General features: G+C 44.1%; 1 protein-coding gene across 1 annotated transcript; it reads left to right on the forward strand.

The window, feature by feature from the left end:
• On the forward strand, positions 1–24,978 carry LOC311136931 (alpha-mannosidase 2x-like). Its single transcript, XM_084171250.1, has 22 exons — positions 1–201; positions 1,540–3,212; positions 5,543–5,800; positions 6,054–6,198; positions 14,619–14,790; positions 15,174–15,301; positions 15,590–15,763; positions 16,006–16,192; positions 16,828–17,005; positions 17,137–17,339; positions 17,583–17,765; positions 18,134–18,248; positions 18,468–18,538; positions 18,629–18,794; positions 18,945–19,181; positions 19,439–19,561; positions 19,695–19,943; positions 20,028–20,169; positions 20,746–20,879; positions 21,532–21,726; positions 21,860–21,973; positions 22,269–24,978. Exons 2-22 carry the CDS (start codon positions 3,078–3,080, stop codon positions 22,419–22,421), a joined length of 3,462 nt encoding a protein of 1,153 aa, XP_084027376.1. The 5' UTR covers positions 1–201; positions 1,540–3,077; the 3' UTR covers positions 22,422–24,978.
• Positions 24,979–26,250: the final 1,272 nt, after the last annotated feature.

Raw genomic sequence — 26,250 nt, forward strand, 5'->3', positions numbered from 1 at the left:
GGAGTGGGATGTCTCGCTTCCTCTTTCGTCTCTGGCTAAACGCTTTAGCAGTATCCCCCACACTGACACGCATATCCAATCTCCGGCTGACGGCGAAACAGAGAACCATTCGGTAGTTATGGATAACCGTCCGCGGGCATCATAACGTCTATTTTGTATGTGTCCTGACAACAGCTATTCGGGATGATTCGACTCTGAGTGGTAGGTTGATTTCTTTGACACTGAGCTAGCTAGTTACTGGTAGCTAGGCTAATGCTAGCTAACTGGTTGTGTAGCCAGCTGACTAACGTAACGTTAGCTAGCAAACGTTACAGCGTGTTAGCCGTGGGATTGTGCGGAGCAGCTGTCAGTCAGAGACGAAAGTGCAAGCTTCAGTGGTTAAAGGATTGCTGAAGCAAGTTTGCTAATGCAGCAAACTAACTGCACCTGCTAAGCTAACACAAGCTTAACCTAATGTAACATGCGTAAAAGAAACGGGACAGGCTAAATAGCTAGGTAAGTTGTTATGGTAACAGAGAAATGTCAACCCATAGAAATAGAGTGAATACAACGGCCTTGGCAGCTCTAACGCTGGTAATTTGACTGGTAAACTCATGGGTACACTTGCAGTGACTGCCTGGTGCAATAATTTCCATGGTAATTTGGAATGTTCTATCAATTGATGCTGGATTGCCATGGTGATGTAAAATGTTACAGCTTATGCAATGGAAAGTATTTTTTGTAATGTCAGTTGAGTTGACTCACAGCACAGATGAAAGGGTATGTACACTTCGTGTACACTCAAGTTGTTGCAAATCCACCCGTTATGCATCAGTGACTTGAATGGGGACACCCTGTCTATTCATTGTATTTCTGTGTGTCAACCTGCCATTGTAGATCCTAGCTAATTTAGCTAGCTGTCTGTCAGGCATGACTGCATGAATAATATTTTATGCCATGTATAAATGGTATCCTATTTGGAACTACCTAGCTCATTTAAAAGTACAATGACACTTTGACTATCCAATGAAAGCTTTGACTAGCTAGCTAGCAAGGTCCATTGATTAAAATCAAATCAAATTTGTGCTGAATACAACAGGTGTAGACCTGACCGTGAAATGCTTACTTATAAGCCCTTAGCAACAATGCAGTTTTAAGAAAATAGAGTTAAGAAAATATTTACTATGTAAACTCAAGTTTAAAAAAAGTACACAATAAAATAACAATAACAAGGCTATATACAGGGGGTAACGGTACCAATGTGCAGGGGTACAGGTTACTCGAGGTAATTTGTACATGTAGGTAGGGGTAAAGTTACTATGCATAGATTCTCTCAGTAAAGTTAGCTAGCTAGCATCGAAAAATGTATTTGTCACGGAGTATCACTAGATCTTGATAGCTAGCTAGCTATAGTGACACTTGTTTGCTTGAACGATTAAGATATTTATTGAGTTGCCATGTTTTTGTTGCTTCACACCTCAACCCACACACAGGGAAATCACCATGAACTATTCCGGAGCTTAATTCGACTTCACTGATTGCTGCTGTTTTCATTTACAGGTTCGACAAACAAGGATACATTTCCACAAACAAGGATATTTATTTACCAACGTTGGTTTCCATCATCTCTGTATTGATGAATGGGAAGCAGCAGTCAGTGGCCCCATCATTTTCTTACAAGCTCATGCATGGGAAATAATCAAATGTATTCTTTGGAGTCTGATATCCTCATGTAGTGATTTATGCATTGCAAAAGATGTGGAGCTTGCAACAGTGACTTTACCTAGCAAAGATTACAAGTTCATTTGTATTAAAGGCATAATACGTTACTTTGCTAATATCACTAGAGCCTGTCATTTCCATGCTAGGAGAGGTTTAGTCATCATGTACAGATGGCCCAACAAATCATTTTTGAATTGGGAACCATTTAGTTGTTTTGCAGCCAGCCTATGCGAGTGTAAGTGTTGGGTTTTATCATCCCAAATCCCCACGGCAAGGCTAAGTCACTGACAGCCTGTGAGTTGATAGGATTATGATCATACAGGATTTGCTGAGGGAAGAAGGAACACCTGTCTTTCTTTAGCTAGCAAGCGTCCTGAAATCCAGGCCACTGGGCTCAGCTTGGTTGTTTTGCTTCTTGGTATACATCTACTTATCAAGATCTGTCTGTGACTCTCCTCTCCTACACACTTGCATACAGCTTTTTACTGAGTACTACTAACAAGTTATTTTTTTTTTGCAGACCGGAAAGCGGGATTACATAGTTGTTTTGGCCATGCCTCCTTAAACTGAGATTATTACCCTCCGTCTTCAGAAAAGGACCCTAGGACATAATTTAAACATGATGCAAACGTGACCAAGGAAACTCATCTTGATATGCTTAGGCTTTGTCAAAGAGAGCATCGAAGTGACATTTGTCTCATCCTGGAGTCCTGTGAGCAAAGTGAAAAAGGCTATCTAAAGAGCTGGTGGTACCTGTAGCCAAGTCCCTCCTTCATTCAGCCCTGTTTCTTCTCACCACTGAAGCCATGTGCTTACTGTTATGGCTATGCCCTGGCGGCCAACTGAGCGAAAGGGGACTCTGCCTGTGCTAAAGAATTAGACACAGCCCTGGGAGTTGGACTGGACCAAAGGATTGCACACACACACACACCATGCTGCGGAGACAGTAGGCCCTTGCTGTTTAGTGCTTGTTTTTGTGTGTTTTTTTTTTTTCTCCTCCGCAATCTCAAAGGTTTGGATGGTTGAGCCCAAGGGCCACTTTGAAGGAGCCTGGCGGTGGCTGTGGTTTGGCCGGAGCTGACAGACTGCTTGCCAGCTACTGCTGATTGAGTACCCTGTGTCCCTCACCACACCTACATCCACCTTCTCTGCCAACTGTTCCGCCCCTGACTGCTCTGGTGAATGGAGGTCTAAGGGAGTGCAGGCAAGGGTGGAAGGGAACTGTTGCTGACAGTGGTCTAGCTGGTCACTTTCGGGCACTTGTTGAACTCCAAGGACTGCACTCCACTCTGTCCTCACTAAGGACCAATCCCCTCTGTCTTGGAAGTAAAGACCTACAAGTTAAGGTCGTTTTTTTTCCCCCTCCAGGCTAAAGGATGAAGCTGAAGAAGCAGGTGACTGTGTGTGGAGGAGCCATATTCTGTGTGGCCGTGTTCTCCTTATACCTGATGTTGGACAGGGTCCAACACGACCCTGCAAGGCGACAGAACGGCGGCGGTAACTTCCCAAGGGTAAGACATCTATAGACATAGCACCACTAGTTAGCTTGTTAGTCTCAATCCTTGGCTGCAATCAAACACCATGTTGTTGTGATACATCTGTGTGCTGTTACAAGCCAGAGGTAGTACCTTTTTCAAGTTTTATGGACATTTTTCCTTTGATATTGAGTTACATCAAAGCTGTAATTAACAAATGTAGAATACTCTAGGTCCTAATTGGTGAGATGCACACGTGTTTAAATAATTAATATCGCTCTAATTTATCCATCATTTATTTTGTAATGTATCCTGAGAGGCATTGAGCTATTTTCATAAACACACCTTGTGTAAAGAGGCCTATCCACCACAGCTGAACTGCTTGGCAGCAGCGAAGATTTGTGAATGATTATGTTTACAGACCTGCTCCAGCAACAGTGTGAATAATGAAGCCTGGATTTGATTGTTTCTGACAGGATTTGAGTCATGTTGGCCTAAACTTGTTTTGTGGCAGTTGGCTCGAATAGGACCCATAAATTGTTTGCTTTTGTTTGCTTTTAGTCATTCATTTACCTACAGTTGAAGTCGGAATTTTACATACACTTAGGTTGGAGTCATTAAAACTCGTTTTTCAACCACTCCACAAATTTCTTGTTAACAAACTATCGTTTTGGCAAGTCTGTTAGGACATCTACTTTGTGCATGACACAAGTAATTTTTCCAACAATTGTTTACAGATAGATTATTTCACTTATAATTCACTGCATCACAATTCCAGTGGGTCAGAAGTTGACTGTGCCTTTAAACAGCTTGGAAAATTCCAGAAAATGAAGTCATGGCTTTAGAAACTTCTGATAGGCTAATTGACATCATTTGAGTCAATTGGAGGTGTACCTGCAGATGTATTTCAAGGCCTACCTTCAAACTCAGTGCCTCTTTGCTTGACATCATCGGAAAAAGAAATCATCCAAGACCTCAGAAAAGAATTGTAGACCTCCACAAGTCTGGTTCATCCTTGGGAGCAATTTCCAAATGCCTGAAGGTACTACGTTCATCTGTACAAACAATAGTACGCAAGTATAAACACCATGGGACCACTCAGCCGTCATCCCGCTCAGGAAGGAGACGCGTTCTGTCTCCTAGAGATGAACGTACTTTGGTGCGAAAAGTGCAAATCAATCCCAGAACAACAGCAAAGGACCTTGTGAAGATGCTGGAGGAAACGGGTACAAAAGTATCTATATCCACAGTAAAACGAGTCCTATATCGACATAACCTGAAAGGCCGCTCAGCAAGGAAGAAGCCACTGCTCCAAAACCGCCATAAAAAAGCAAGACTACGGTTTGCAACTGCACATGGGGACAAAGATCGTACTTTTTGGAGAAATGTCCTCTGGTCTGATGAAACAAAAATAGAACTGTTTGGCCATAATGACCATCGTTATGTTTGGAGGAAAAAGGGGGTTGCTTGCATGCCGAAGAACACCATCCCAACCGTGAAGCACGGGGGTGGCAGCATCATGCTGTGGGGGTGCTTTGCTGCAGGAGGGACTGGTGCACTTCACAAAATAGATGGCATCATGAGGAAGGACATTTATGTGGATATATTGAAGCAACATCTCAAGACATCAGCCAGGAAGTTAAAGCTTGGTCGCAAATGGGTCTTCCAAATGGACAATGACCCCAAGCATACTTCCAAAGTTGTGGCAAAATGGCTTAAGGACAACAAAGTTAAGGTACTGGAGTGGCCATCACAAAGCCCTGACCTCAATCCTATAGAACATTTGTGGATAGAACTGAAAAAGTGTGTGTGAGCAAGGAAACCTACAAACCTGACTCAGTTACACCAGCTCTGTCAGGAGAAATGGGCCAAAATTCACCCAACTTATTGTGGGAAGCTTGAGGCTCCCCGAAACGTTTGACCCAAGTTAAACAATTTAAAGGCAATGCTACCAAATACTAATTGAGTGTATGTAAACTTCTGACCCACTGGGAATGTGATGAAAGAAATAAAAGCTGAAATAAATCATTCTCTCTACTATTATTCTGACATTTCACATTCTTAAAATAAAGTGGTGCTCCTAACTGACCTAAGACAGGGAATTTTTACTAGGATTAAATGTCAGGAATTCTGAAAAACTGAGTTTAGCTAAGTTTTTGGCTAAGGTGTATGTAAACTTCTGACTTCAACTGTATTTGCTACAGCAGCTTGAGTGAACAAGGACCTGGATTTTTACAACAGTGTCTCCTTTGGGGAGGGGACAGTGAAGTAGTGTATCCATCCATATAAACTAGCTAGCCCTATTTAGCACGTCCTGTGACGTTCATCCCCATTTCCCCTCGGGGCCTTTTCCTCCTGCGTTCTAGAGCCAGATCTCTGTTCTGCAGAACCGCATAGAACAGCTGGAGCAACTGCTGGAGGAGAACCACCAGATCATCAGCCACATCAAGGACTCTGTTCTGGAGCTGACCGACACTGGCGCTGTGTCCCCCAGCGGACAGCTGCCCTTCCGCAGTGCCAACGGCTCCTGGGTCCTGCCCTTCGACGGACGCCCCACTTTCCTCTCTGTCAAGCCCCAGGACTGCCAGTTTGCCCAGGGCCCCCGCGGACAGACCGACCTGCAGGTGAGCTGCTCTCCAGGGACTTTCTGGGAATGGGAGGAACTCTGTTGTTCTGTTGGCCATCAGTAGGCCATATGTGTGTGATTGTTAACACACTGTCTCTTGTCTACGTGGCACATTTAATTACAGATATCATGTGATTTGCCTCTTCTCTCCACCCCCACCTCCCAAATAAGAGTAAAAAAATAATAAATTGGCATATATTCTAAACCCAAAGCAGAGATAAGTTTGCCAACTTTGGTCTGTTGTCTTCCAGATGCTGGACGTATACTCCCTGCTGAAGTTTGACAATGTGGACGGGGGTGTGTGGAAGCAGGGCTTTGAGATCACCTATGAGCCTGGAGAGTGGGACAGTGAGCCTCTGCAGGTGTTTGTGGTCCCTCACTCCCACAACGACCCAGGTGAGAGATGCCTCTAAAGCAAGTTTCTTCAGAGCACACCGTAGCAAAACACTATGAGACGGATAATGAAAATGATGGTTTCTTATTGGACGAGGTCAGGTAGTAGGTCTAGCTTGCTCTTTCAAAACTGCAAAGTGTGACGAAGTGAGGCCTAGCGACAGGAAAGCAAAAAAGATAATGAGAAGTTCCTTTTTTGTACTTAACACAATTCAATCAAGGTTCCATATTTTGCTATTACCTGCAGATGACAGGATTGACAAATGGAGTGACACAATGACATTAGAATGCAAACGTTTAGGCTATTTTTAGATTAGAATGGCTGTGTCTTGGCACGAGATTTGATTTTAGCCAGAGACTGACAGTTCCATTTAGATTTATTTACAGCCAGTGTGAGGCCAGCTACCTAACTTGACAGTTATTGACTTGTTGACGTGGCAGATCCTGCAGATTGTCACTCAAGAACAGGAATAGGCATTCATTATGCTTCCATTTTAATTAGTATAAACTTGACTCATTACTAAGGTGTCACTGAGTAAATGTTCACAGCTAGTCTTGGGTCTGCGGAGAGCTATGAGGGACCACTGGGACTGTTGTCAGTGAATCCATGCTAAAGCAGTTTTCTTTGTTCTGGGTTGTCCTCTCTAAAAGCAAGGCCAGAGCTTTTAAGGTTTAACAAGACTGCAGGTAAAGTGAAGTAGGTCAAACGGCAGGACTGGCACAGAGTCATAATAAGACCTGCAGACAATGCAACGGTAAAAGGCCCCTTTCACTATCCTCTACTCGAGTTGGTTGGTCTACCTTCTACCAGTCTGTTCATCCCCTCCACACTATTCCAGTGGCATGGACTACTATGGTTTAGTCTACTGTTAGCATCGTGCTCTATTATGGAACGCTGTTTGGGTCTTTGCGTGTCAAAAAAGATACACGTCAAATAACACTTTGATGTGTACTTCACCAGCATCATTGCATACGTATCAATGAGTCGTTGTGACCGATATGAGATACGAGTGATAGTGTAATCAATGTGTATTAACTATGTAAAAAATGTATGAACGTGTTAAATTGTTATGTGACGTGCAGTCATATTCAGGTCCTGATTGGTCAACATGCTTATTGGTACTGAGTAGACTGACACCCCATTTAATTGATCCCCAATCCTTAGGTAAGGCTGTACAGTGCAATATGAATGTCAGTATGCACAATAGGCTGACTGGGGAGGTGATTTCACAGTCACAGTCCCGCGAAAAGAGCTACAACGCTAATATTTGCGTAAACTCTTCAGTTGTGTTCTGTGGGTGTCACCGAGTAGACTGATGCTCCACATTCCAACCTTGTTTAACATTATCTAGTCTAAAAATTGAATGATTTCATCAATTGTAACCTTCTGCGTCACTTACAAGGAGGTACTTTTATTTTGAAGGCAAACCGCAAATTCCACTATTGTGGCTATTTTCACAACACATAACCCGGTCCGGTCAAGCCTCACCAGCCGGATGAAGTTTACTGGCTGCTTATAACGTTAGCTTTGGGCAACAGGGTTAAGTAGCTGGCTAGCTAGTTATTTTCATGAACTGAAGTTCAATTTCAAGTTCAAGTGGCTAACTTACCTAGCTAATACTTACTCACATGGATTGCTAAATCATTGCTAAGAATATTGAAAATGACTGCAGTTATTGTTTTCAAGCTAACGTCAGTTGCATTGGTGCTAGCTAGGTAACGTTACCAAGCTAAAGCTAGCTAGCTACCCCAGAAGTTGCTAATAACATCTGTATCAAAGATATTTGCAAACATTTTTGATCCTGCTCGTTTGATCCTGATCTTATTTCAAATGCTCACACAGACGTTTTCTCATTCGGTCGATTAAATAATGCATTATTACCAACGCGCTATTGTAAACACATGGTTGGTGGCCGGTGTGCTTGTTTGCAGACCTTTTTTTTGTACAGTTTTGACAGTGCTACTGATCGTAGTGGTGGCGCTTGGCTTGCACATGCAAATTCAGCACACACATTCTATGATATAATTGTATTATTTGACGCGTCAAATGATGTGTATATTTTTTGACACGCAAAGACCCAAACGGCGTTCAATACTCTATAGATGAGTTAGTACTAGACTAATCTGTTGTATGTTACTAGAGTAAACAACTTCTTCCTTTCTGAGAGATGCATGGTCTGTTGGCCTGCGTCTTTAGCAACTGATAATGTAATAGCTGCTAATAATGTAATAACTTTTTCATTTATAATGTAATAAATGCTGATACTGTAATTTGCTAATAACTAATTATTACATTATGCATTGATTATTACATTATGAAATGGTTAACATATTTTTCATAAATAGTGTAATAACTTTAACCAATAATGTAATAACAACCCCCTGTAAAACCACATTCCTGCATCGTTATTTGATATTACTAAGGGAATGTAACTGGACAGTTCATTAAACCAGTGGACAAATGTTGGAGGGCCCATACTCTTGTTTCTCAGCAGACATAAACAGGGACATTGTGGCATTTTATTTCCAACACACTTAGATATTACAGATGATACAGTCCCAAAATGTTGTCATATCTACACAATTTTATTTATGTATTTTTTTATTTCACCTTTATTTAACCAGGTAAGCCAGTTGAGAACAAGTTCTCATTTACAACTGCGACCTGGCCAAGATAAAGCAAAGCAGTGCGATAAAAACAACAACAACACTGTTACATATGGAATAAACAAAAACGTACAGTCAATAACACAATAGAAAATAGAAAATCTATATAAAGTGTGTGCAAATGTAGTAAGTTATGGAGGTAAGGCAATAAATAGGCCATAGTGCAAAATAATTAGAATTTAGTATTAACACTGGAGTGATAGATGTGCAGAAGATGATGTGCAAATAGAGCTACTGGGGTGCAAATGAGCAAAATAAATAACAAATGTAAATAACAATATGGGGATGAGGTAGTTGGGTGGGCTAATTACAGATGGGCTGTGTACAGGTACAATGATCGGTAAGCTGCTCTGACAACTGATGCTTAAAGTTAATGAGGGAGATAAGTGTCTCCGGCTTCAGAGATTTTTGTAGTTCGTATCAGTCATTTTCAGCAGAGAACTGGAAGGAATGGCGGCCAAAGGAGGTGTTGGCTTTGGGGTTGACCAGTGAGATATACCTGCTGGAGCGCATACTACGGGTGGGTGTTGCTATGGTGACCAATGAGCTAAGATAAGGCTGGGATTTGCCTAGAAGTGATTTATAGATGACCTGGAGCCAGTGGGTTTGGCAACGAATATGTAGTGAGGGCCAGCCAACGAGAGCGTACAGGTCACAATGGTGGGTAGTATATGGGGCTTTGGTGACAAAACGGATGGCACTGTGATAGACTACATCCAATTTGTTGAGTAGAGTGTTGGAGGCTATTTTGTAAATGTCAAGGATCGGTAGGATAGTCAGTTTTACGAGGGCATGTTTAGCAGCATGAGTGAAGGAGACTTTGTTGCGAAACAGGAAGCCAATTCTAGATTTAACTTTGGATTGGAGATGCTTAATGTGAGTCTGGAAGGAGAGTTTACGGTCTAATCAGACACCTAGGTATTTGTAGTTGTCCACATATTCTAAGACAGACCCGCCGAGAGTAGTGATTCTAGTCGGGCGGGTGGGTGGGTGCAAGCAGCGTTCGATTGAAGAGCATGCATTTAGTTTTACTAGTGTTTAAGAGCAGTTGGAGGCCACAGAAGGAGTGTTGTATGGCATTGAAGCTTGTTTGGATGTTTGTTAACACAGTGTCCAATGAAGGGCCGTCTGCGTCGAGGTGGATCTGAGAGTCACCAGCAGCAAGAGCGACATCATTGATATACACAGAGAATAGAGTCAGCCTGAGAATTGAACCCTGTGGTACCCCCATAGAGACTGCCAGAGGTCCAGACAACAGGCCCTCCGATTTGATACATTGAACTCTATCAGAAAAGTAGTTGGTGAATCAGGCGAGGCAGTCAGTTGAGAAACCAAGGCTATTTAGTCTGCCAATAAGAATGCAGTGATTGACAGAGTCAAAAGCCTTGGCCAGGTCGATGAAGACGGCTGCACAGTACTGTCTTTTATCAATCGCGGTTATTATATTGTTTAGGACCTTGAGCGTGGCTGAGGTGCACCCATGACCAGCTCGGAAACCAGATTGCATAGCGGAGAAGGTACGGTGGGATTCGAAGTGGTCGGTGATCTGTTTGTTAACTTGGCCTTCAAATACTTTCGAAAGGCAGGGTAGGATGGATATAGGTCTGTAACAGTTTGGATCTAGAGTGTCACCCCCTTTGAAGAGGGGGATGACTGCAGCAGCTTTCCAATCTCTGGGGATCTCAGACGATACGAAAGAGAAGTTGAACAGGCTAGTAATAGGGGTTGCGACAATTTTGGCGGCTAATTTTAGAAAGAAAGGGTCCAGATTGTCTAGCTCAGCTGATTTGTAGGGGTCCAGATTTTGCAGCTCTTTCAGGACATCAGCTATCTGAATTTGCGTGAAGGAGAAGCGGGGGGGGGGGGGGGGGGGGGGCATGGGCAAGTTGAAGCGGGCATGGGCAAGTTGCAGCGGAGGGTGCAGAGCTGGTGGCCGGGGTAGGGGTAGCCAGGTGGAAAGCATGGCCAGCCGTAGCAAAATGTTTATTGAAATTCTCGATTATTGTAGATTTATCGGTGGTGACAGTGTTTCCTAGCCTCAGTGCAGTGGGTTGCTGGGAGGAGGTGCTTTTATTCTACATGGACTTTACAGTGTCCCAAAACCTTTTGGAGTTAGTGCTACAGGATGCACATTTCTGTTTGAAAAAGCTAGCCTTTCCTTTCCTAACTGATTGTGTATATTGGTTCCTGACTTCCCTGAAAAGTTGCATATCGCGGGGGCTGTTCGATGCTAATGCAGTACGCCACAGGATGTTTTTGTGCTGGTCAAGGGCAGTCAAGTCTGGGGTGAACCAGGGGCTATATCTGTTCTTAGTTCTGAATTTTTTGAATGGGGCATGCTTACTTAAGATGGAGAGGAAAGCACTTTTGAAGAACATCCAGGCGTCCTCTACTGACGGAATGAGGTCAATATCCATCCAGGATACCCGGGCCAGGTCAATTAGGAAGGCCTGCTCGTTGAAGTGTTTTATGTTTGACAGTGATGCGGGATTGTCATTTGACCGTGGACCCATTACGGACGCAGGCAATGAGGCAGTGATCGCTGAGATCCTGGTTGAAGACAGCGGAGGTGTATTTGGAGGGTAAATTAGTCAGGATGATATCTATGAGGGTGCCCATGTTTACGGATTTAGGATTGTACCTGGTAGGTTCCTTGATAATTTGTGTGAGATTGAGGGCATCTAGTTTAGATTGTAGGACGGCCGGGTTGTTAAGCATATCCCAGTTTAGGTCACCAAGCAGTACGAACTCTGAGGATAGATGGGGGGCAAGCAATTCACATATGGTGTCCAGGGCACAACTGGGGGCTGAGGTGGGGTCTGTAGCAAGCGGCAACAGTGAGAGACTTATTTCTGGAAAGGTGGATTTTTAGAAGTAGAAGCTCAAACTGTTTGGGCACAGACCTGGATAGTATGATAGAGCTCTGCAGGCTATCTCTACAGTAGATTGCTACTCCGCCTCCTTTGGCACAAGACGAGAATATATATATATATATATATATATATATATATATATATATATATATATATATATATATATATATATATATATATATATATATATATATATATATATATATATACAGGTAAAAGTCAGTAAATTAGAATATTTTGAAAAACTTGATTTATTTCAGTAATTGCATTCAAAAGGTGTAACTTGTACATTATATTTATTCATTGCACACAGACTGATGCATTCAAATGTTTATTTCATTTAATTTTGATGATTTGAAGTGGCAACAAATGAAAATCCAAAATTCCGTGTGTCACAAAATTAGAATATTACTTAAGGCTAATACAAAAAAGGGATTTTTTAGAAATGTTGGCCAACTGAAAAGTATGAAAATGAAAAATATGAGCATGTACAATACTCAATACTTGGTTGGAGCTCCTTTTGCCTCAATTACTGCATTAATGCGGCGTGGCATGGAGTCGATGAGTTTCTGGCACTGCTCAGGTGTTATGAGAGCCCAGGTTGCTCTGATAGTGGCCTTCAACTCTTCTGCGTTGTTGGGTCTGGCATTCTGCATCTTCCTTTTCACAATACCCCACAGATTTTCTATGGGGCTAAGGTCAGGGGAGTTGGCTGGCCAATTTAGAACAGAAATACCATGGTCCGTAAACCAGGCACGGGTAGATTTTGCGCTGTGTGCAGGCGCCAAGTCCTGTTGGAACCTGAAATCTCCATCTCCATAGAGCAGGTCAGCAGCAGGAAGCATGAAGTGCTCTAAAACTTGCTGGTAGACGGCTGCGTTGACCCTTGATCTCAGGAAACAGAGTGGACCGACACCAGCAGATGACATGGCACCCCAAACCATCACTGATGGTGGAAACTTTACACTAGACTTCAGGCAACGTGGATCCTGTGCCTCTCCTGTCTTCCTCCAGACTCTGGGACCTCGATTTCCAAAGGAAATGCAAAATTTGCTTTCGTCAGAAAACATGACTTTAGACCACTCAGCAGCAGTCCAGCTCTTTTTTTCCTTAGCCCAGGTGAGACGCTTTTCGCGCTGTTTCTTGGTCAACAGTGGCTTGACACGAGGTATGCGGCAGTTGAAACCCATGTCTTTCAAGCGTCTCTTGGTGGTGGATCTTGAAGCCCTGACTCCAGCAGCTGTCCACTCCTTGTGAATCTCCCCCACATTTTTGAATGGTTTTTTTTTCACAATCTTGACTAGGGCGCGGTGATCCCTATCGCTTGTACACTTTTTCTGACCACAGTTTTTCCTTCCCTTTGCCTCTCTATTAATGTGTTTGGACACAGAGCTCTGAGAACAGCCAGCCTCTTCTGCAATAACCTTTTGTGTCTTTCCCTCCTTGTGCAATGTGTCGATGGTCGCCTTTTGGACAGCTGTCAAATCTGAAGTCTTCCCCATGTTTGTGTAGGCTTCAGAACTGGACTGAGAGACCATTTAAAGCCCTTTGCAGGTGTTTTGAGTTAATCAGCTGATTATTTTGTGGCACCAGGTGTCTTCAAAATGTAACCCTTACACAATATTCTAATTTTGTGACACACGGAATTTTGGATTTTCATTTGTTGCCACTTCAAATCATCAAAATTAAATGAAATAAACATTTGAATGCATCAGTCTGTGTGCAATGAATAAATATAATGTACAAGTTACACCTTTTGAATGCAATTACTGAAATAAATCAAGTTTTTCAAAATATTCTAATTTACTGACTTTTACCTGTATATATATATAATGGAGCCGTGAAGGCAACTTTATATTAAAATGTTTCTTGTACTGGTTGACCTGAAAAAGAAAAGGTGTACAACTTCCATATGTGAGGCTCATAAGAGGACTAAAGGCAGTAGTGGAAAAAACACAGGTTTTGGCCTTGGACCGATGGGTTTAGTGTGTGTGTGAGTGAGTGAGTCTCTGACATGAGTCTTGTTCCATCTGCACTCTGTAAGGTAAAGTAGCTTGGTCTATCCTGGGATAAGGAGTGAAACTCTTGTTGAATATTTTTGTGATCATTACAATTTGGCTAATCACATGACTACATGGTGTGTCTTCAAATTGCAAATCTGTTGTGGCAATGGATGCAAATGCAAAGTGTTTCTCAAGTGTGTGACGCTTAATATGCATGCTATTAAAGAAAGTGATTTTAAATTATTACATTATTTGTTGAAGTTATTACACTATTGAGGATTTTTTAAAAACGTTATAATGTAATAATCAATGCATAATGTAATAATGATTACATTATGCACAAAAACTTTAAGTTATGCGTTCAGCAAATTTACTACATTATTGGCAATGTATTACATTATCAGCATTTATTACATTTTAAATGCAAAAGTTAATAAATTATTAGCAGTTATTACATTATCAGTTGCTACATGTGTCTCAGCCTTCGACAATGCATTCAAAGTGTCTCATTGTTAGGCACAGTTTCTGTTCTGTTTAAATAATGAAACGGGTGTTATTTTTAATACCGCACAGCTGTTTTGTATGGTACTGTACCACTGACCTTCTCTTACCCCTCCTCTTGTCATGGCACAATCCAGAATACACTATAGGAAATGGTACAGTACAATACAGGGTCAAATTTTGTAGACACATAAATGCTTTGAAACAGGGAGGTAGCCTAAGCCTACCACAGGAACTTTTCCAATAAGGATCTCCCATTTTCGTTTTCAGTTTAAGCGTTTTGCTTCAGTAGTGTCAGTCCTACTGAACAGGCCCGTGTACCGCCTGATCTATATTGTTGTGCTCATCACCTCTGTGCTGCTGTCTCCCGTCCCGGCAGGCTGGATAAAGACATTTGATAAGTACTACACAGACCAGACGCAGCACATCTTCAACAACATGCTGGTGAAGTTGACTGAGGACCCACGCAGGAAGTTCATCTGGTCCGAGATCTCCTTCTTCGCCAAGTGGTGGGAGAGCGCTGACATGCACAAGCAGGAAGCCATGCGCAAGTAAGTGTCTCACAGTCACAGCACTAGCTCTCAGGCATCTTACTATATCTTACTACTGCCCAAATTGATTCTTCCCTAAAGGATTTGAGCCGTCATGAGGAAGGATCAATAGTGCCGTTCTTGGTAGATTAGATTTCAGTAGTTTTTTGTAAGCAGGAACTCGTCCAACTGTGAATGATGTCTACCTAACTAGCAAAACAGTATATTTTCAGTATCACTTATCACAGGCTGTAAACAACCTGCCAGGCCACATTAGCAGGGTGATCTACAGTAATTAGCTAATGGCAGAGAGATTAGATGCTCCTAAAATAGTCTGCTTAAGCGTTTGCTTTTTATCACATCCCTACTGTGTGGATGTCTTAAATCCTCTCTATCTGTCTCAGGCTAATCCTGGGAGGGCAGCTGGAGATGGTGACTGGAGGCTGGGTGATGACTGATGAGGCCAACGTTCACTACTTTGCCATGATCGACCAGCTCATAGAGGGCCATCAGTGGCTGGAGAAGAACTTGGGTAAGGGACACGTCTGCCCTCTCCGAGACGACACTTTTTCTTATTCATGCAAGGGGCTTTGCACACTGAGGTTTGGAGCAGAAGCATTTGAAAGTTAAACTGATTCAAACTGTGAGTGGATAACTTTGCAACGACACCTTTGCGCATGTTGTGTGAAATCCTGTATGACTTCGGACATAGTAATGTCTTCTGTTCCTGTATGACTTCCATTAAGTTGACATAGAAACTGCACCATGCTCTGTTGTATTCTCCATGATGTTAACCCTCCTGTGCTGTGCCCTACCCTAGGTGTGACCCCTCGGTCGGGCTGGGCTGTGGACCCCTTTGGCCACAGTGCCACCATGCCCTACCTGTTGAAGAGGGCCAATCTGACCAGCATGCTCATCCAGAGGGTCCACTACTCCATAAAGAAGCACTTCGCCTCCAGCCGCAGCCTGGAGTTCATGTGGAGGCAGGCCTGGGGTCAGTGGCTGGCTGGTCTGCTGCCAGGAAAACCATCTCATCTATTTACACCATAATGTGCTTCTCTGGACTGCCTTTCAAAGTCAAATAGAGTTTGTGGGAAATGTGGCAATGGCCAATTTATAGTTTGAACTAAGAACAGTAACTGTTTGTGTTCCTTGCTTGTATTTGCATAGAACTTTTTATGTTCACACAAACTCCAAATAAATCAACTATTTTCTTCATTTTGTTTGTATTGCCAGACCAAAAGTCGGGCACGGACATTTTCTGCCACATGATGCCCTTCTACAGTTATGACGTGCCACACACCTGCGGGCCCGACCCCAAGATCTGCTGCCAGTTTGACTTTAAGAGGCTGCCAGGCGGCCGGGTCAACTGTCCTTGGAAGGTTCCTCCTCGGGCCGTGGTGGAGGCCAACGTTGCAGAGAGGTGAGCCAAGCAGAGAGAGCCTCCCCGGGGCCTTGTACACCACACTGCTGGGGGGGATGTGGGTCAAGGAGCATTTTCAGGGCTGTTTGGGGGTGAGGAGATGTCAGAGCTCAGCAGTAGAGCAGGGAGTGTGCAGAAAAACAGAAAAAATGCAACTGGCTTTGGAGACCTTCACTGCAACTTGCTTCTCAATGACTAGTTTTGTGTAGAAAAAAGAAACGCTTCATAGAACTTTCCAAAGCACACATTCCAGAGAGAGGCTAATAGAAAATAGCTCTCTAACTGAAAGCTATTCATTGCCTTTTTCCATTAAAGGTCATTTTTTATCTTCCATTTTCTAAGGTCATGTACAGTCATCTATTGTCCTGTAACACTGGCATTGCACTGGGATGCACTCACATATCTAAGAGATGTGATTTGAATATGTAATGCATTTCAAAAGAAGACATTTCTGCACACTGCTTGCTTTCTCCTTTTCATTAAAATGTATGCTTTGATGAAGGTCACTAGACAGAAACCAATAATGTCAATATTCTAAAGCAAGCACTGTTCAGGAATTTCTTCTTTTGAATCCTGTAATACTGGCTGCCACAACTGTGATGTTAATCAGTGTGTAACCCCTCTCTCCACCCTAGGGCCCACCTGCTCTTGGACCAGTACCGAAAGAAGTCCAAGCTGTTCCGCAGTAAGGTGGTTCTGGTTCCACTGGGAGATGACTTTCGTTACGACAAGGCCCTGGAGTGGGACCAGCAGTACCTCAACTACCAGAGACTCTTTGACTACATGAACTCTCACCCCGAAATGCACGTGCAGGTCAGAGACCAAGCCCACAACTCTCTGGCTCTTCTGGGGGTCTGTTAGTTATTGAAAAGTAGTTTTTGATTGATGTTTGAGAGTGAATCTAAAATGTCCTGTCTCACCTGTGTGTTCCTGTATGTCTCCAGGCCCAGTTTGGGACCCTGACTGACTACTTCACTGCGGTTTACAAGGCCAACAGTGTGCCGCAGGGTGCCAGACCCCCAGACTACCCGGTGCTGAGCGGGGACTTCTTTGCGTACGCAGACCGCGAGGACCACTACTGGAGCGGCTACTACACCTCCCGGCCCTTCTACAAGAGCATGGACCGCGTGCTAGAGTCCCATCTCAGGTAAGACCAGATGGAACCAGACAGACATGGCTTCAATACACCTGTAAAACAGCAGGTTGGCATCTGCGCCTTACTCTCAGTCCTTAATTCGACAACGTTAGCCACATGTGCGTAGGTTTCAAAAGCTAAATAATTGGAAGATGGAAACCTGTCATGCACACTGTCAACGTTTGGGAAAAATCCAGAAGGTTCTCGTCTTTGTTAAAGTGTTGCTGTGTGTTGTTCCTCTGTGGTGTTCTCAAGGGGGGCAGAGATCCTGTTTAGTCTTGCCGTGGCCCACGCTCGCCGCGCAGGCATGGAGGGCCGCTACCCCACCTCAGACTACACCCTGCTGACGGACGCAAGGCGCACCGTCGCCCTGTTCCAGCATCACGATGCCATCACAGGCACCGCCAAGGAGAACGTGGTCATTGACTATGGCAACAGGTCAGTGGCTAAGAGAGACATAGAATAGAGATGGAAGTATATTTTTCAACTTTTATAGGTATTCCCTCTCTTATTTTCTTCATATGTGCCTGGTTTGTGACCACTGGTTTGATAAAAGACACTCATGTCTCCAACTTCAAGAATACTAGGATAATGTGTCCTTGGTCCTTGGGACGGCAGGTAGCTTAGTGGTTAAGAGCGTTGTGCCAGTAACCGAAAGGTCGCTGGTTCTAATCCCGAGCTGACTAGGTGAAAAATCTGTCGATGTGCTCTTGAGCAAGGCAGTTGCTCCTGTAAGTCGCTCTGGATAAGAGCGTCTGCTAAATGACTAAAATGTAAATGTAAAATGTCCTTTGTCTCTTCTGTAGGTTACTGCGCTCCCTGCAGGGCCTGAAGAGAGTGATCATTAACGCAGCCCACTTCCTAGTAATGAAGAACAAGGACGTGTATCGCTTCTACCAGACAGAACCCTTCCTAGAGACGGTGAGGGAGAAGGACAGGGAATTTCAACCTGTTCATGACATGGAGCTCTAGCAATGCATTAATGTTACAATAGCTAAGATAAGCCCATCTTCTCTTTTATGTTACTTTCCAATGGGATCCTGTTAATGACAGGAGTTGTGATCTACTCCTACTCAGTGCTTCTCTAGTGTAACCAATCAGTGCAACTGACTATCACATACTCATGTCCTTATCCTATAGGATGACAGACGTGCCACCCAAGACTCCCTGCCCCAGCGCACCCTTATCGAACTGGACCAGTCAGGACCAAGGTAACCCCCCTACCCCTCCTCCTCTCTGCCCCAGTACAGTCTCTCATGGGTGGGGTGTTTGTGACTGATCTTCCCCTGTCTCTCCGTCAGGTACCTGGTGCTGTTCAACCCGGTGGAGCAGGACAGGCTGTGTGTGGTGACAGTGTTGGTGAACTCTGCCAGGGTCAGGGTGCTCACAGAGGACGGACAGACCCTCCCTGTGCAGCTCAGTGCCCAGTGGAGCTCTTCTAGCCAAATGAGCGCAGAGGTCTTCCAGGTGTGTGGTTGTGATGCTCTCAGTGACTATTTAATGGGCATTGCTTGGTACTTCATTTGACAGATGCATTGATATATTAGGTGTAGCATGAGTGCCTCGGTCTGTCTGCCGTGTGTGTGAGTGTTTAACTGTGTTCTCTCCTGTCTACAGGCCTCCTTCATGGTGCGTCTGCCTGCCCTGGGCCTGGCTGTGTTCCACCTGTATGACTCTGCCGACACCCCCATGACGCTGCGCTCTGAGACCCTGCTGAGGCTGTCTGGTCGGGGGCAGACTGCCCACGCTGTGGATCCCCTCCCTCTCCGCTCCCAGACGGCAGACACACAACCCTTCTACATCTCCACCCAGTCCCTCACCTTGGGCTTCTCTGGAACCACCGGCCTGCTGGAGGTACGTGGAGGGGAAGAGGCTCAGGCTGCGGCCCAAATGGCACCCTATGTAATGCAGTACTTTTGACCAAAGGGCTGGGCTGCCATTGGGGATGCAGCCACTGACTATGCTTTGTCTCTAACAGATTTGGAACTCAGCCTAAACGTTGACTAAAATGATAAAATTAGTCCAAGGCCCTTGATCATTTGATGAATTCCAAATAGGCAGCACAGATTAATTTGGTTGAAGTGTAATGTATAATATGGTCTCTCGATCAGAGTATCCGTCGTAAAGACGACCCTCAGGAGTTGAAGGTTCAGATCCAGTTCGTGACATATGGTACTCGGTCCTCCAAGGATAAGAGCGGGGCTTACCTCTTCCTGCCTGACGGAAAGGCTAAGGTGAGCTAACTTTAAAACCCTCCTACCTCTACTAGCGATACAGTAAGTTACCTGTAAACCATTTTAGGATCAGTACCCTGCCTCAATCCTAACCTTAACCATTAGAGAAACACACTGTCTCTCCATCTTTCAGCCCTACAGTCAGAAGGAGCCTCTGGTGGTGCGTGTGGTGGAGGGACCTCTTTTCTCTGAGGTAGTGGCTCTCTACCAGCACTTCCAACAGACCATCCGCATACACAATGTGCCAGGTGTGGACGGTCTGTCCCTGGATGTCACCACCATGGTGGACATCAGAGAGCAGTCTAACAAGGAACTGGCCATGCGGCTGGTCACTGACATCCAGAGTGACGACACCTTCTACACAGACCTCAACGGATTCCAGGTCAGACCACAACACACACTTTACACTATAGAATGTCTGATCTTTGGCTTCAACATGTACCTCAATACTGTAATGTTTCCACAGATGCAGCCCCGGCGCCGCTTCCTGAAGCTCCCCCTGCAGGCCAACTTCTACCCCATGCCCAGCCAGGCCTACATCCAGGACAGCCAGCACCGCCTCACCCTGCATTCTGCCCAGGCCCTGGGTGTCACCAGCCTAGAGAGCGGTAGGGAAGGACCACTCATATGTTGTTTTTTCTTAAAGGGGCAATCTGCAGTTGCTACATCAATATGTATGTACCCATTGATTCTTGAAGAATATATGCCTCATGAGCTTAGTTCAACTGTCGTACCCCATCAGAACCCAAAATATAAGCTTGTTTTACGCCAATGTTTGTAAACAAAGTAAAGGTAAACAAACACTATATAGCCTCAAAACATGATTAAAACTTTTTTTTGATATCATGGATGGTCAGTCCTTGCATCTTTAGCCCTGTCTATGAATTTGGTTACATTACTCTAGCCCCATACCTCAGCTTTTTACCGAAACAGAGGCAGGGATAACGCCATTTACCATCCATAGGCAACCCAATTTGAAGAAGACAATGCTCTGATCATTGACTGAATGCTCCCAACCCATAGGAATTCCCACCAAGTTAGAATGGTGGAAGTCCTCAACTTTAAAATAGTGCAAGTCCTCAATGGCAATGTCAATCATAAATCGTGTTCTATCCAGATTCTAGAGTCCTCTGTCTATCTATGATGGAGCTATATGTGCATGTCTCTGCTTTTCCCTCCCTCAGGCCAGTTGGAGGTGATTCTGGACCGGCGGCTGATGCAGGATGATAACCGCGGCCTGGGCCAGGGCCTGAAGGACAACAAGAAGACGGCCAACCGCTTCCGCCTCCTACTGGAGAGTAGGTCCACTGGCAACAAGGTCAGTCAGTTAAAAGTCCTCAGATGCGAGTTACTGGAGCTTCCTGGATCTTGTTTATAGGTCTCAAATCCAAGCAAATGAAGCCAATCTAGTCTGAGGGGAAACAGTGGGTAAGCCAGGAATTCTGTTAATCAGCAGTTGTTGAAAATGTCTCGTCAATCATGCTGTGATTGTTAACCCCTGTCTCTCCATTCTTTTGTCACCTCCTTCCATTTTTTTCTGTCATCCCTCTGTCTGTCTGCTCTTCCATTGCACTCAGCATGCTGGCTTCTTTGCCAAACTCTCCTCCATGTTTCACTTGCTCATCCCCTTTGCCCTGAGAGGCAGCGCTCAAGAGGTAACATTGCCACGGCAACAGTGAGGTTGCTAGCTACCCAGCCGTAGCTGGCTGTCTGTCTGTGTAATCTGTGCTATAGCTGTAGTTCTTACCTTCTAGTTTAACCTGTGTTTAGCTGCCCTCTACCCTGTAGCCAAAGGTCCACCATAGCAGCATTGCAAGCATCCTGGAATTGGATATGCGCTTAAAATGATTGTTTTCAGCTCTGCAGCTTCCATGCTGTGTTGAGTGCTGAAGCTAAGCAGGGTGGGACGGGGTTAGTTGTCAGATATGACCTGTGGTGTGTCTGTTGTGACGTGTTTCTCTGCCTCCCAGGTGGTGGACAGCGGACCAACCAGCTTCCCCTCCCTGCTCAGTCACATGACCTCTGCCATTCTCAACCACGAGGTGCTGGCGCTGCCTGTGCTGCCCAAGAAGCGTGGCATCCCTTCCCTGCACACCTTCGCCCCCCTCACAGGGGCCCTGCCCTGTGACTTCCACGTGATCAACCTGCGCAGCATCCAGCACCAGGTAACTAGAAGTGAAAAAGTAATTATCCTTTTTGTGGAATGTCAATATACTGGAAGATGTAATACATGAAGGGTTCTGTGTGTTTACCATTGATGCTAACATGTTTCTGCTTTGCTGTTTGTGTGACTTGTAGCAGGACACCCACTCCCCGTCTCCCTACACGGCCCTCATCCTGCATAGAAAGGGTCTGGACTGTGGTCTGGAGACCCCAAACCCCGGCATCAACTGTACCACTACTGAGGGACAGGTCAGTGGTCCTCCACCACACACACACATGGCTCACCACAGACACAACTGGATAGTGCTGTAGGTTGCACACACACACATGCAGTTGGAGTCATTATAGCAGTCTGGAAAGGTTATTCTATCATACACACTCTCTACCCCTCTTTCACAAACTGTATCTGTCACTCTCTCTCTCTCTACATCTATCTCTCTCTCTCTCTACATCTATCTCTCTCTCTCTCTACATCTATCTCTCTCTCTCTCTACATCTATCTCTCTCTCTCTCTACATCTCTCTCCTTGTGTCTGTCCCTCCAGCTGGGTGTGTCGTCTCTGTTCCGTAACCTGGACCTCCAGCTGCTACAGCCCGTGTCTCTGTCCCTGATGTACTCCAGCCCCCCTCTGGCCAACGACTCCTCCGTCAGCTTGGAGCCCATGGAGATCTCAGCCTTCAGGCTCAAACTGCGCTAGCCAGGCCCAGATACACACCTCCACACCAGACCAGACCCACCCAGACCAGTTCTGGTCACACCTGGTCCTGCTCTGTTCAGTTTTATTCTATAGGAAGACTGCCTCCCAGTGCACAGAGGGGTGGCCACGCTGGGGCTTCCTGGTCCCACCTGTGTATACAACACACACACACTACACACACACACACACCCTGAACTGTAAATTCAGCCTGTAAGAGCAGGTGGCCACCATGACTAGACTCTATCTGCAGGGGGCAGAAGATGGTTGTCGCAGACACAGACAGACAATCTCAGTGAACCAGAAACCTTTTGGGGATTTTGTGATAATAAAGGTGATGTCTTTATCAGAGAACAGATACTGGTGGTCTTCTGCCTTTGCATTGCAGTAGTAATGTCAAGTAACAGAAACATATTTTCTTTTCAGTTTTTAATGGAACTTTATTTGACTTTTTTTTTTATCCCATCCTGGACTAACTACTGAATGTAAATATCACAAGGATAAGGACCTGGGAATAACGTGGAGACGAGTGCAATTTCTAAAGCTTTATTTGGTGTGGACATTTTTATTTTATTTTTTTCCTTTAATGGAGCCTAGAGAACTGTTAATTCCATTACGTGCTCATCAATGCTCATTGTTTTCTATTGACTGCATTGACCAACTGAATGCAGCTGTGTATTAGCAGTGTGAATGTGTGCTCTCTCTCTCAGTAGAGGAGCCGAGGCTATGAATCTGTAAGATACTGTATGTCAGGTAGTCAGTCACTCTGTAGTCACTACCAGACTGGTGACTAGATCACTCTTAACGAAATCATTAATATCACGCAAATGTTTTGCTTTCAGTCATCATCTCCCTATCGGATGACTGTACGGCCTGCTATCCTTTCAATCCCCCCCTCCCCTTGCTTGTAGATGGTCTGAAGACATTCACATTTTTGGACATGAGCCCCTCTCAAAGCTATCATGTCCCGATGAGTTGGCTGGCTGTGGAGGACCTGTAATGGAATTTAAGGTATGTTTGTATTTAAATGCTCCTAAAGCCATTCTTGTTGTGTACTATACTGTGTGCAGTAGAAGATACAACTATGATGACGATACCTCATATTTAACATATGACACATTGGTATGTATAGTATATTGCTGTGGAAAACTTCTGTGAAGATACAGTATACCAGAGGAGTAGTGAGTGTGGAGTGAGACCCAGATTGCAGTATCAAGGACAAGGTGTCATATTAGTGAGTCTGTGTAGTAGTGATGGTGGAGCATCAGGCTACTTTCTTGTCTCCTTGTTTCAAAGCCAGGCATGGAGTTCCCTTGTGTTTGCAGGCAAGATTGTGGTTCAACCTTCACTACCTAATTATGTGGAAACATGGTCAAACAAACAGGGGTCCTCCAGGGCTGACTTTGACAACCAGTTAACTTTTGCATAAGTGGTCTTTTATCAGCTTTCATCATAAAACATCTCTATAGCCTTGACCCTGGTGGGGGGAAAGGACTCTATGATCCATATATCTATAGCCTTGACCCTGGTGGGGTGAAAGGACTCTATGATCCATATCTGTCTTTGGTGGTGGTGTTGAAGGTAAAACATCAGTAATGGCAGATGCACTATGTTCATATCGGCCATTTCTCACTATGTTTCTCCTCTGCCTCTTTTACCATCCTAGTATCAGTGGAGGCTGGTGGCAGGATCTATAGGAGGACGGGCTAATTTGGTATGGCTGAAATAGAATGAATGGAACTGAGTCAAACATGTCATTTCCATATGTTTGATATCGTTCAATTTTTTCCATTCCAACCATTACAATGAGCCTGTCCTCCTATACCACCTCCCACCAGCCTCCACTGCCTAGTATCCAATGCTACATTTCCTCTGTGCTTTTTATATTTATCCACCCTGCTGTCCTCTTACACAGTTCAGGGTTCACTCAAACATAGTTTTAAGCATTATTTTACTATTGACATTTACAGCTGATTTCGGGATTGTATATCGATTTCCTCTCCTTAAATATGTCATCTGATTTATTTGTTTCAGTCTCTGAATTGTTTAATCAAACTTTTCGCCGCCAGCTCCTGATATCAGGGCTAGGTCCGAGCTCGTTTTCCCTGGCCAAACTAGCTGGCTAGCTGAACAATGCTAGTTTTCGTCCTCATTGCCAAACTTCATAAATACTGCACCCTCAACTTCAAAACTTATTTCGTAGTTATACAATCATGTAACTAAGAAATTTGCCAGAAATAAACGTACATGTATTTATTGTTTTGTTGGATAGTCATGACTGGTTCGAGATATGTCGTAAGATGACGGTGGGGAAGGATAGCATTGCTACTTAACACAGATCCAAGTTCAGTTTGGAGATCCACCGGCGTCATTGGCGTAGGGTTAGCTGGATGTTTCTGACTGGTCTTGGAACTGTGATAACTCGCAGACTCTCCTCGCTTGGCTCGATGGGATATGTAGTGATTCTGCTAACACAGCCAGATATGTACACAGTCTTGTACCCTTAACCTTTTTTTAACTGCCTATTGTATTTGTTGATTAAATCTGACTATTAATATAATGAGTAATCCAGGAATGTCACAAGTTAATTGACACGTGAAAATTTTGACAATAGCAACACTACTGAGAGAAATGAGTATGGTTACATGCACACAATAAGATTGTGAATAGTCAGATTACTATAATGGTTTCATTTAAACTTTTACATGCTTTGCAAGAAGAATGATTTCCATAATAATCCTGTTTAAATGAACACATCTGAAATCAGACTACCTGATGGGACTTTGATAAAGGCAGAAAATCGCCAATCAAAATAAACGTTCTACCACAGCGACCATGTTATTTTTGTGAAGCCTATTTGATTCTGAGTTCGGACACACAAACTTTATATGTTAACTATTTCTAAGATTAATACTTTGTTTTTCCGAACTCACTTCACAAGTCAAAAAGAAGGAAGCTTGCGCTGTTCGTGCTAGCACATGGACAGATCAAATAAACCGCTTTAACTCTGATTAAGGCATTTACATGTCCTACTAATCTGAAAGATTGCTCAGATAACCAAGTGTTTTAATCGCTGTATGCTTGCTTCGATTATGTCCTTAGGCCGATTTTAAGATGAGCAGAGTAAGGTGTCTACATGACTAATGCCATACTCGGCCTACTGCCATAATCGGTTTAATATCAAATTATTAGCGTGCATGTACAGTGGGGAAAAAAAGTATTTAGTCAGCCACCAATTGTGCAAGTTCTCCCACTTAAAAAGATGAGAGAGGCCTGTAATTTTCATCATAGGTACACGTCAACTATGACAGACAAAATGAGGGGGAAAAAATCCAGAAAATCACATTGTAGGATTTTTTAAATGAATTTATTTGCAAATGATGGTGGAAAATAAGTATTTGGTCAATAACAAAAGTTTCTCAATACTTTGTTATATACCCTTTGTTGGCAATGACACAGGTCAAACGTTTTCTGTAAGTCTTCACAAGGTTTTCACACACTGTTGCTGGTATTTTGGCCCATTCCTCCATGCAGATCTCCTCTAGAGCAGTGATGTTTTGGGGCTGTCGCTGGGCAACACGGACTTTCAACTCCCTCCAAAGCTTTTCTATGGGGTTGAGATCTGGAAACTGGCTTGGCCACTCCAGGACCTTGAAATGCTTCTTACGAAGCCACTCCTTCGTTGCCCGGGTGGTGTGTTTGGGATCATTGTCATGCTGAAAGACCCAGCCACGTTTCATCTTCAATGCCCTTGCTGATGGAAGGAGGTTTTCACTCAAAATCTCACGATACATGGCCCCATTCATTCTTTCCTTTACACGGATCAGTCGTC

This window comes from Coregonus lavaretus (assembly GCF_964263955.1).
Source record: "Coregonus lavaretus genome assembly, chromosome: 11".
In the NCBI taxonomy this organism is placed as follows: Eukaryota; Metazoa; Chordata; class Actinopteri; order Salmoniformes; family Salmonidae; genus Coregonus; species Coregonus lavaretus.

Excerpts from the sequence above, each read along its gene's own strand:
- LOC311136931 (XM_084171250.1), top strand. The coding sequence starts at position 3,078 with ATGAAGCTGAAGAAGCAGGTGACTGTGTGTGGAGGAGCCATATTCTGT. Across the intron at positions 17,766-18,133 it reads GTCATTGACTATGGCAACAG|GTTACTGCGCTCCCTGCAGG; the intron begins GTCAGTGGCTAA and ends TCTCTTCTGTAG. Across the intron at positions 18,539-18,628 it reads CTGGACCAGTCAGGACCAAG|GTACCTGGTGCTGTTCAACC; the intron begins GTAACCCCCCTA and ends TCTCTCCGTCAG.